This window comes from Argopecten irradians, chromosome 3, assembly GCF_041381155.1.
Source record: "Argopecten irradians isolate NY chromosome 3, Ai_NY, whole genome shotgun sequence".
NCBI lineage: Eukaryota > Metazoa > Mollusca > Bivalvia > Pectinida > Pectinidae > Argopecten > Argopecten irradians.
In genome coordinates, this window is record NC_091136.1 from 29,672,535 (window position 1) to 29,685,350 (window position 12,816).

General features: G+C 33.6%; 1 protein-coding gene across 1 annotated transcript; it reads right to left on the reverse strand.

Moving 5' to 3' along the window:
• Positions 1–10,445: 10,445 nt before the first annotated feature.
• LOC138318149 (NPC intracellular cholesterol transporter 2-like) lies at positions 10,446–12,426 on the reverse strand. Its single transcript, XM_069260284.1, has 4 exons — positions 12,218–12,426; positions 11,566–11,673; positions 10,978–11,153; positions 10,446–10,672 (listed from the first exon to the last, which is right to left on the reverse strand). The coding sequence occupies exons 1-4, from the start codon at positions 12,303–12,305 to the stop codon at positions 10,586–10,588; spliced, it is 459 nt and encodes a 152-aa protein (XP_069116385.1). The 5' UTR covers positions 12,306–12,426; the 3' UTR covers positions 10,446–10,585.
• Between the last annotated feature and the right edge of the window lie 390 nt (positions 12,427–12,816).

Genomic DNA, 12,816 nt, shown 5'->3' on the forward strand with positions numbered 1-12,816 from the left:
TGAGTCTTAAGCCCTGAGTAAAATTGTGCTAATGGCTTGATCTGGCGTAAATTTTGTGAGTTTTTTTGACACTTTGGTCAAAGTGCTGAAAACCGGGTTATTTGATGACCCGTCGCCGCAGTGATACGTCTGCGCATATCCGGCTACATACTCGTGTGTTGTGAAGCACTTGTAAATCTGCCGATGTAAGTCCAGCCTTTTTGGTTCGGAATGAAAGTATTTCAAATTCATTAAAATCAATGCCAAAAGTGTGCGATATTACGTACCCCCACTCTATTCTATAAGTGTTTGGTCGCTTTTTGGAATTGGTACCATAGTAAAATAAAGATTAGAAATCAGGAAAAGTGTTGATAAATTGGGGAACATATTACAGATTTAATCTTGGATTACAACAGAAGCATTATAAGCGTTTCCTTAAAAGATGATCGCATTCTTCAGTGTTATACATGTACGATATATACATGTATATGTAGCTACATGTACTGTTACAGGCTTACAGCGTCAGGAGTGTGATATCTTTTCCGATATCTATTTGTGTATTTATGTATATCAGTGATATATATCCTTTTACTGTATGCTACGGATATTACTGTATTAAAGAAGCCACTTTCAAACTTACAAATGTACTTCATCAGTGCTCGCGTGTGTAAGATTGTAATTTTTTAGACTTACATGTACAGTCACTTAGTCACGTATTCGTTATCCTATCTGCTGGTCTTAATTATATAAAATTCACACCAATACATCATAAGTGGTGTTAGTAAAGAATAGTAATTGACTTTTAATATATGTATTATTATATTATGTCCAATACATTTAGGCTTCATAAATTCTGGCACCAATTAGTACCATTATTCTTCACATGAAAATGCCTAGACCCCTGTAATTCAAGAAATGACTAACTTGTTAGTATCTAAGCTTAGTGAGGTTTGATTTTGATAAACGTGTTCAAAAGATGTGTAATTGTTATAAATTTTGTGTTTGACAGAAAACAATTGGAACTAGTTTGTTTTACATGTAGGCTTACACTGAAAGATTATGTACATGCATGTATACAGTATTTATCTATGTACATAACTGACATTTACTTCATGTTTTCTTTATAGAATGTATGGGACCTTCAACCGGATGACAGAAGTGCAAGATGTGATGGCAGCTCCCCCAAAAATAAAAGGGGAAAACAACTACATGTATCTCTGAGATCAAAACTGACAGTAAAAAATAAAGTCTGTTTGTAATGTACCATTATGAACCAGAAAGAAATTATTTTCAAGAAGGAAGGACAGAACAAACCTAGCATAGTTCTTTACTATTATCACCAGGATATTTTCAAATTAATTTCTTCTTCACACAAATGAAAAAAAGGAGTAATAATGATTATTGCATGTTTACATACCTAGTATGTATAACTTTTGATTAATTTATATGGGACAAGGATGTAATTCCAATTTATGAACAGTAAACCAATTAAAATAATAAATGTCATTTGTCTGAGTTGTTTAATTATGTAGTGTTCATTTTAGAAATGTTCAAATACAGAAAATAAATAGCAAACAAGACTGGAGCTAGATCAAAGGTTATTTGGGTCAAAAGTCAGTGTCAAATCTCAAGATTTTGGTTCTATATATATATAGATATACATATATCCCTATGTGTAATAAAAAAAATCTTGTTGTTGTGTAATACACAGATTGCACATATATATAAGAATATCCATCATATCTGTAGAGACAATAGCCTGTGATGCATGTTGTTAAATTGCATTATTCATTATTGACTATTTTAAGTTGCAAAGTTTTGATTGAATTAGAAAGGAATAGACTGACAATAACTTCTAATTAGTCCAGGTCAATCAAGGTCTACATGTATAAGCTCTTAGCAACTTCACTTAGTGTTTGGAGCAAGATCACACTAAAGGAATTAGGATTGCTTGAATATATAAAAATAAACTAACAATATACAACTAAAAAAGTTAGATTTTCCACCAGGTTAGACTATATACATACTAAAAAATGAATTTTACTGCAATTACTCTGATGACATGAGAATCACACGCTATGGTCAGCTTATTTACTACTGGATACTATTTTGAACTCCAGTCATTTTTTTATTGACTTAAAATTCAATGCACAATATGTGTACATGTACACTATACAATGTACATTGTATGAATATGATTGTATAAGAAACACATAGGTCTTTCATTATACATGTTTCTGATTCATTTGATTCAGAGGCAAATTCACGGCTGGACATCATATTATATGGTAGCTGTATGGTTCATTGGCAAGCTATCATATACATGTACATGTACATCACAAATTTAAAGCGAATAGTCGAGCAAGTGACTGTAAAATCGGTAAAAATGGTATTAATATATCCGGTATAATTTCTTATGAATTAGAAAAATAAAACTTTCCGTCAAAATCGCTGTACATGCGAAGAAAATAATAATATCTATGGGAATCCTAAAAGTCCTCCCGACCGGCTATGAGTGCAGTTCAACCTTAACGCATGCGCAACACCCACCACTCTCCGTAGTAAACAAAACATGGCTACCGTAGTTTTGAACCAAAATGTTTCCGCCAAAACAACCAACTGACTCACCTAAAATGCGAAAGGAAAGGCAATGGAGCAGCGACAATCCCAACAACTGACTCGGTAAACATTACAACGCATGGACAGTGTTAATACAACTTGTTATAGTGAAGAGAACAGTTCAAACGAGCACGCGGCTCCGGACCGCTACTGACTACTACTGTATTAATCCCTATTGAGATTCCTCCTCTAGACTCTTTTATATTCGGACGTCTGATAGATGTCTCTCGCCGACGAGAGACATCTATCAGACGTCCGAATATAAAAGAGTCTAGAGGAGGAATCTCAATAGGGATTACTACTGTATATATGTACGTACCTAGGCCTACTACCCGGTACTCCCTGCTCAGCTGATAGTGAGTGAGTCTTCGTATTTTGATCATTATGTAAATAGTCCCTAGCAGTATTTTTTCATAAATGAGTGGTCACATATGGTCACATGTTTCATTCCTGTTCCCCAATCGCGTAAAAAAACGTAACCCAGGGGTAATAGCGGTTCTTTAGTGGGGGCCTCTTTAGGGGTAATGAATGCCCTGTATATTTATAAAATGTACCGTTGTAATGCATGTACAGTTAGAATGTAACCGCTAGTGCATTATCAAGCTAAGATTTGTTTCAATTAATCTATAATATTATACAGTTCTGATGTATATATTTATAGATTTTTAATTTGTAAATTTTTGTTCTGTACATGTTCTGGTAGTGTTATACACATACATTGTATATAGGATTTACATTGTAGGTTAATTGGTAAAATTGTATTGTATTATGTTCTGATTATACACATATACATATGTACATGTAGATTTTAGCTTGTTCTTTAGATATATTTGGAGGACACATACAGTATCATTTCTGGTCATAATAATAAATAGTGTTTGTACATGTGTATATGACAAACTTTACAGAGTTGAAATGTACTGCAGCATGTATCATTTATAATTATTCTGAATTTTTGTTGGAACCTATAGATAATGAATTTTGTATCTTTTTTGAAACAACATTGATTCTATCAAATGTCATCAGTGACACATTCACAACTTATAAAATGTTTTCTCTAAAATAAAAAAAAAAACCTGTAGAATGAACCTACATTTATTCATTTAGACCTATATATATATTGAAATTGATCATTTCAATTTTTGTCACATTCAACAGATATAAAAAAATTGTTGGTTCTTTTTTTCAGGCACCAATGCATGCATAGTGACATGAATACAGAAAGTTCATCCCTTGGACCTGTATACAAGTGTATGTACATGTATACATATACATACAATTAGCATCATATGAAGACTGAAGAATGTTGATTTGAGTGCTCTTGAAAGTAAACTTTTCCAATATGGACCTAGAAGATCATGAACAGAACATTTAAACAGTATTAATTTATTAAATGTTCCTTTCAACTGTAATCATTAAATAAAATTATGATGCAATACTTTTTCATTGTTTAACTTTGTAGAAATATTTGTTTATATTAGTCCTCTAGATCCAGTGATTATAATTCTTGTCCATCCATATGCCTGCCCATTTGTTTGTCAGGGCTTGTGAGATAGCTTTTCAATTACTTTTAGAATATAAGGATTTTTTTTACATATAGCAATATAGATACCATTGTCTTAGGATTTCTAAATTCTACTTTACAAGAGAGTAGACTCAACATATAAATAAACCATAAAACTAGCAAATTATCTGAAATGTTAAAAATCTTTTTGTCTGAACCAAATTTCACATTTATTGTCTATGTGTAACTTGTACATAGACCATTTATGTATTAATACTGTAGTAACAGTGATTACAAACACATAGACTAAAATGTAGTATGTAGTACTACATTTTTTTGTATGTACACCTGTCTTTGATTTGAGTTCTAAACAAAAAAGTGGTACCTATTGGGAAGTTGTGACTTGGGCGAAGGGTTGTGAAATACAGAAGAAATAGCTACACATGGAAAAAGAAGAAAGATATACAGTACCATATGGATTCAAAGTTGCTTCAAAATCAATGAGACTAAATAACCAAAAAAAAAGCCATGTAAACCCCAAACATGCAATGACCAGATCAATGATAAAGCACCCTTCCACTTCCAGTTATCTGTAGCTATTCTATATTTCAAACCCCCACTCAAGTTACAACTTCGCCCAACCTCATGATTCTTCTGTCTTTTAGCCCCTCACCCTCCCCCCCCCACCCCCCAACACTCACACATACCTGATTGATTGTCATGTTATTTCAGGTTCCTATTCAGGTATTATTCCTAAAAAACCAAAAAGGGTATACACACTGTGTACTCTCAAAGGAGGGGAACCACTTCATTCAAAAATGGAATTTACAATTTCATCTTAATTTTGAAATTTTCAATTTAATTATTAATTACTGGACTATTAAAACAGTATAGAATCCCCTCGGCTACAGACAAAGTACTGTGGTACACATTTCTCTTTAATTAATTACTTTTCTTCAACTCAATCATCTTTTTCTCCAGAGCACAAAAAAGAACAGGAAACAACAGAAAAGGAAAGTAACATACATGTAGGCCTATATGTTTTTCTGGAAATATATATGATGTGTTAATTCTCACAGCATAAGCCTACATGAATGTAAAGAATTAAATATTATCAATGTTTGAGAGAACTTTCCTAGTTGTAATTACTATATAGCAGTACATGGAATGTACGTTTACATATATACATTGTACGATACATATACATCATAAAGTTTCTTTCCTTCCAGCTGGACATTCCATGTCATCTCTCCTCCAGAACTCAAATTATTGTTTACAAAAAAAAAAACAACCAGAGACTATAGATAATTTAATTAAATCTCTACAAAAAAACTACACATTGAACACATATATTGTACTTGTAAAATATCTATGTATGAGCTAATTTTATTTTCACATCTTTTGACAAGCTACATGCATGGGACGTTCTATGGAACGTTTTCGTGTTGGCGGTCATGATTCGATGCAGAATTTGTGTCGATTTCCATGTACAAGTTGCTATTTATCGAAAAATCAAAAAGTGAACGCCCCAAAGCTTAGAAATCCTACTTTGCCGCATCTGTCCGGAAATAAAAGTTGGTTTACCGCAATGGAGCGAGATTTGCAGTGAAAGCTCGCCGGGCTTAGAATCAACTGCATGATTCGGAAGTGAATAAGGAAAATTATTTAAACTAAGAAATGTTGTGAATTGCTGAGAATTATTATATATGGAAACGAATTCGAGATTCTATTGACAACAACTATGATTTTATGAATGATCTAACCAAAACCACATAAACTGAGCTTCTCTTCGTCTCTATACGGTGAGTGGGCCCCGAAAAGGGTAACATTTATATTCTATAAGTGTTTGGTTCGCATTTTTGGAATTGGTACCAATAGTAAAAATAAAGATTAGAAATCAGGAAAAGTGTTGACTAAATTGGGGAACATATTACAGATTTTAATCTTGGATTACAACAGAAGCATTAATATAGGTCGTGATTATACGCGTTTCCTTAAAAGATGATCGCATTCTCAGTGTTATACATGTACGATATATTACATGTATGTAGCCTACTACTGTTACAGAGGCTTACAGCGTCAGGAGTGTGATATCTTTTCCGATATCTAATTTGTGTATTTATGTATATCACATGATATAAATCCTTTTACTGTATGCTATGGATATTACTGTATTAAAGAAGCCACTTTTCAAACTTACAAATGTACTTCATCAGTGCTCGCGTGTGTAAGATTGTATTTTTTAGACTTTACAGTCCACTTAGTCACGTATTCGTTATCCTATCTGCTGGTCTTAATTATATAAAATTCACCACCAATACATCATAAGTGGTGTAAGTAAAGAATAGTAATTTTCTTTTAATATATGTATTATATATTATGTCCAATACATTTAGCCTTCATAAATTCTGGCACCAATTAGTACCATTATTCTTCACATGAAAAATGCACGTAGACCCTGTAATTCAAGAAATGACTAACTTGTTAGTATCTAGTGAGGTTTTGATTTGATAAACGTGTTCAAAAGATGTGTAATTGTTATAAATTTGTGTTTGACAGAAAACAAAACAATTGGAACTAGTTTGTTTTACATGTAGGCTTACACTGAAAGATTATGTACATGCATGTATACAGTATTTTTTCTATGCACATAACTGACATTTACTCCATGTTTTCTTTATAGAATGTATGGGACCTTCAACTGGATGACAGAAGTGTAAGATGTGATGGCAGCTCGCCCAAAAATAAAAGGGAAAAAAACAACTACATGTATCTCTGAGATCAAAAAACTGACAGTAAAAAATTAAGTCTGTTTGTAATGTACCCATTATGAACCAGAAAGAAATTATTTTTAAGAAGGAAGGACAGAACAAACCTAGCATAGTTCTTTACTAATTAATTTCTTCTTCACACACAAATGAAAAAAGGAATAATAATGATATATTGCATTTTTACATACCTACCTAGTATGTATAACTAATTTATATGGGACAAGGATGTGATTCCAATTATGAACAGTAAACCAATTAAAATAATAAATGTCATTTGTCTTGAGTTGTTTAATTATGTAGTGTTCATTTTAGAAATGTTCAAATACAGAAAAATAAATAGCAAACAAGACTGGAGCTAGATCAAAGGTTATTTGGGTCAAAAGTCAGTGTCAAATCTCAAGATTTTGGCTCTATAGAGATAACATATATCCCTATGTGTAATAAAAAAAAATTTTGTTGTTGTGTAATAAACAGATTGCACATATATATAAGAATATCCATATATCTGTAGAGACAATAGCCTGTGATGCATGTTGCTAAATTGCATTATTCATTATTGACTATTTTAAGTTGCAAAGTTTTGATTGAATTAGAAAGGAATAGACTGACAATAACTTCTAATTAGTCCAGGTCAATCAAGGTCTACATGTATAAGCTCTTAGCAACTTCACTTAGTGTTTGGAGCAAGATCACATTAAAGGAATTAGTATTGCTTGAATATATAAAAAATAAACTAACAATATACAACTAATAAAGTTAGATTTTCCACCAGGTTAGACATATATACATACTAAAAAATGAATTTTACTGCAATTACTCTGATGACATGAGAATCACACGCTATGGTCAGCTTATTTACTACTGGATACTATTTTGAACTCCAGTCATTTTTTTATTGACTTAAAATTCAATGCACAATATGTGTACATGTACACTATACAATGTACATTGTATATCTCAGAATGTGCTATTTGTGCATGAACATGATTGTATAAGAAACACATAGGTCTTTCATTATACATGTTTCTGATTCATTTGATTCAGAGGCAAATTCACGGCTGGACATCATATTATATGGTAGCTGTATGGTTCATTGGCAAGCTATCATATACATGTACATGTACATCACAAATTTAACCAAGGGAGTTGTATTCATTATCTACATTATCAGAAAATATACATAGACATTGCATGTTAGACATTCAGAACTTTTAAACACACATTAAACCGCCTTATTGCAACCTCAACCCCATTCTTTCTTTTATTTTTTTTTTAATTTTCTGTAATCCCTGAAATCATATAACCAAATGTTTATAGTCTCACCAGAAAATTTATCATCATGTTTTTAACGAACATGGAGCTTTTCCAACATAAATATCAGAAATATACATACAATAACATGCATGTATTAAAGTTTTATACTCGTTTATGGCGGTACATGGTGATTTTTTAACTAATAGATATGTATGTATACATGTACATGTATACACATATGACATTGAACAAAAATGCATATTATGTCAAGTTTGCTCTCCGTGCTTATTTTACTTGATTTATTATTTTATTTTATTTGGACCTTTATAAAACAAGTTATATGGTTATCCAAGGCAAGTCAAATATCGTCTGAGATATTTATTTTAAAAAATATCACCAGAGATTTACATGTAGATAACCATTTTCGTCTCTATATAGTACGATGTGTCTTGTCTATTTCATCATTTATCAATTCCATTATTATTTATCTGGTATATGTTTGTACAATTTATTATCTTGTCTAGTACGATGTATGGTATCGCAACACGTATTTTATACGAAGTTTAAATACCGTTCCCACAAAAATCCCTCCGATGGCCCCCGGAAATTAGGCAAAGCATAGTCAACCGATCGCCGTATTGTAAACACTCAAAATGACCGAATGTAAGTATCGTTCACACGACGATAATGTATATATATATTGTTCTGGGGGATTCTTTAACTTCATTACATAACAAAACATTCACTTGTTCATGAAAAGTAATAAGTTCTTCCGTAGAAGTTCCTGCTAACATGAACGACACACTTTTGACTGGGCACGCCATTTCGTTTGGGTCTGGAAAGTCACGTGATCGTCTACGATTAAAAATGCATATTCAAACACTCTCGATATCGAATTTTTAATCATTAATTTCTTTTGAACTCGGGACTTTTTGGGTGTGTAATTAGGGGAAAGTTGATAACTTTTTATAATATATGTACCCTAATTTTCTTTTGTTGATTTACGGACCCTGAAAGATACGGATAATGCGGCTTAAATTTCCGATATCGGCAATAGAATTTCCGATGTCGGGAAATAGAATTCCCCATATCGGAATATTAGAATTTTCGATATCGGAAATTAAGAATAAAAAGTAACCTGGCTTGCCATAGTTTAAAACTAACCTTGGGTCATTTTTCAACGTTGAAAAATGACCCCGAATGCCGTTGATAAATGAACTTTAAGCGCACTTTTCACACCAACCCGTTGAAAATAGGTGACCTCAGAAGAACTCGTTTATCATTACGTAACCTAACGTTACAAACACTTCCCCAAACGACTCAATCTATCGATCTAACTTTGGAAAAATGAATGTCACAATTCAAGGTCATTATTTTCAACGTTGAAAAATGACCCGAGGTCAATTTTCAACGGAGACTTCACCGGCAGCTCTTGAACAAACACATACAAAGGTGAACATGACGAGGTATATTACAAAAAAGATACCAAACAAGGACTGATTGAGAAAAGCAAAGCTCGCCTCTGGAATCTTGTTGATTTAATTCAGTACGGGGGAAGGCAATGTTATCAGCCTTGAGGATAATTGGTGAAGCTGCTGAGAAAGCATCTTGCTGGTTATGGCACCATTGGGGGAGTCAGGATCCATTGAGTAGTGGATTGGCCACTAGTGACCCACCAACTGGAGGATATCGTGGTTAAGGGTTTAAACAGGAGGATAGTTGGCGACAACTTAATGACGATGGAGACCGACAATTGGGCACGAGAGACAGAAAACCAGGCATTTGAACTACAGATACTGCGTATAACAATAATATAACACTTGCACCAAAACCTTAACTTGGTCATTTCGAACGCCAACGCTAGGGTGATTCCATAAGCCCCCCTCTTCGAGAAGCGAGATAAAAATGATGCTAGTGAACTATCCAATATTATTTTGACCAATAGGTGGTTTCAATCAAATGACGTCATTCTTTATCATATCTGAAATAATCATCGTTTCACAAAGGATCCGACATCCCGTTAGGTGTCACTGTTCTGGTGTCAGCTTTCAAACTGATCCATCAAAATTTCAGGGGACGAAATAAGTTGCAGAGCTGTTATAGAAAATTTCGTACATGTTGTCATTTCGCATATAGAGTACAGCATATCTACATGCACATGCATACATGCTGTGACGAAATATCGTTTTCAGGCAAGTACAACTGTACACCGAGTATGAAGGTCCCCTGATGGGATGTTTCCAGATACTCTATGAAACGAAATAGGAATACGGATATGCATCTTAAGCATTTTGATCAAGGAATAATGAAAAAAAGACTTGTTAAATAGGAAAATATTTAATAATGATAACATCTGTACATGTACATAATGAAAATAGGTCTATAGATATTTGTGATGGATCCTTGAGTTGATGGTCGCGCGTATTCAGTATAATGGTTAATAATGGTGTTGTTGGGACTAGCCGACTATCATCATCGGGAAAACAAAACAGAACTCATATTTGCCGTTTTCGTCCTTTAGGTCCCACTGTACATCTAAACTGATCTGCAAGGAGAATGAACAAAATACGACTTTATTAGACGTACTGGTCAACTGTGTTGTTGTCAAGAATCGTCTTTAAGCGAAAATGGATACTTTCTGGTAAATAAGTATCAAACTGATTTTTTCTTCGTATGAGACGTTTAGAGAATGCTTAAGATACCATTTGAGTTCTTATGAATTTCAGTTTTAAATTATTATCGTCACCGAATCCCACCTCAATCTTTGACATTCATATTGCTGTTATTACGTTATCCGATATGCACAATACACAATTATTGTATCATATGAAAATCAGGACTATTAATTACCAGTGGGTATGAAGGGATGACTGCGAAGAACTGGACATAGGAGTACGGTTTTGAGCTGGCTAGTGGACACTGCAGACCGGAATCTTTACATCCGTTAGAATTTGGCATGGCGAACTTTACTGGTATTCCCAACACTATTCCGAAAATCTCTGACGTCACTTGTGATGAAGCCGTGGCTAAAAAAGGTAAGTAAACTGTTAGTCACAAAAACACATTAAATGTGATCGTGTCTGGTTATTACCGTCATACCATGCATGTCAAGGTTTCTTTTGGCGAACACCCCACAATGTTGATATAAGTTTGAGTCTAGCTTGTGTTTGAATAGACAATATGGGACTGGAATCGCTGAATACTCAGGCGTAAACTATCAGACCTGCCAGACCTGATAGCCGACTGACGTTTGAAACACCTTTTCTATAAAAAATGCAATTACATCAGAAGTTCGTGTTTGATTTGTAGAAGGCCTTTATAACACTCCCTCTCCCTTTATTCTCCAACCACAACATCCTCAACCCCGCCCCCGCCCCCGCCCCCCTCCAAAAATAAATGAAAATGAAACAATATTATTAATTACTCTCAGTAACTTACGTGCTGTAAAGTTGACTGTTACTGTGACATTCATTCCATGTTTGAACTCGCATGGCTGTTTCGGACAAGGGTTTATATCAACGCTGTCAATAGTCTTATCAGCATTGGCTGAAAAAAGAGACATTATAAAAAAAATGTATTATTTTCAAATCATCCAAATATGAATTGGCGAACTAAAGTAGCAATATAGACCTTTTGTGGAATAGGGCCCCGTCTCTTCTATTACTTGAAATAACATTTTTTTCTTTAACTAGGGATTTAAAGTCTAAACACACCCAAATGCAATGGCATTACACAACTTATGACGAATGAAAAGTTTATAATTAAAATCAAAACCAGTAAAATTATCGGCTGTTAAACTGACAATGCTTTTTCTCATGATGGATATACATACTACATGTATATCCGGGTACGTTTTTATGGGTGAATTATATTTACCCTTTAAAAGGTCTCTTAGTATATAATAATAACATGTTATTTTTTTAAATCATTATATGTTCAGTAATATTCATACTTATATATATATATTCATTACCACAAAAACAGCAGAAGATAATATCTGTTATGTAAAATTGCGTGAGCATTTTTGTGAGCGATAAGCACGCTGATTTAGCTCCTAGCAATCACACGATAGCAGCTAATGAACACTTACCACACGTTTTAAACTCGATGGGTTCGGCCGTACAGATGGCCAGTACAGTCACAGCAATCACCGCACATGTTAATACTGTCAGAGACATCCTGTCTGTGTCAGCTGTGTAGCGAATTATCCTCAAAACCCCTCCCCATCGTCCGTTATATACACGAGAGCCTCGACCTACTTCTTAACCTGTGGACCGTGATGGTGTTCACACTGCGCACGACCTTTTCGCAGTGATATCCGGTTGAACCACTGTGAAGTATTTTTTTGTATATATATAACTAACCCTGTTGACAGTTACAAATCCAGGTCATTTGAAGAAAAATGATTTACACAAAACAAAATGAACACAATAAATCACTGATCCTTAGGAATGTGTTGTAAAAAGGCGATGCTTTATTAATTGTCTCAGTACTTTTTATTAAAACGGGAACTTTTTATTAAAAGGGGAATATCCAATATATGGATATGGATTATTAATAGAAGGCATGTATATGAACTCTTGCGTGGTTTATAGAGAACTGCAAAACAGAGACTTTCAGTAATTTATATTTATATATATATTTAAAATATCAAAATTACATGCATTATCAAATGGCAATGGGTTATTG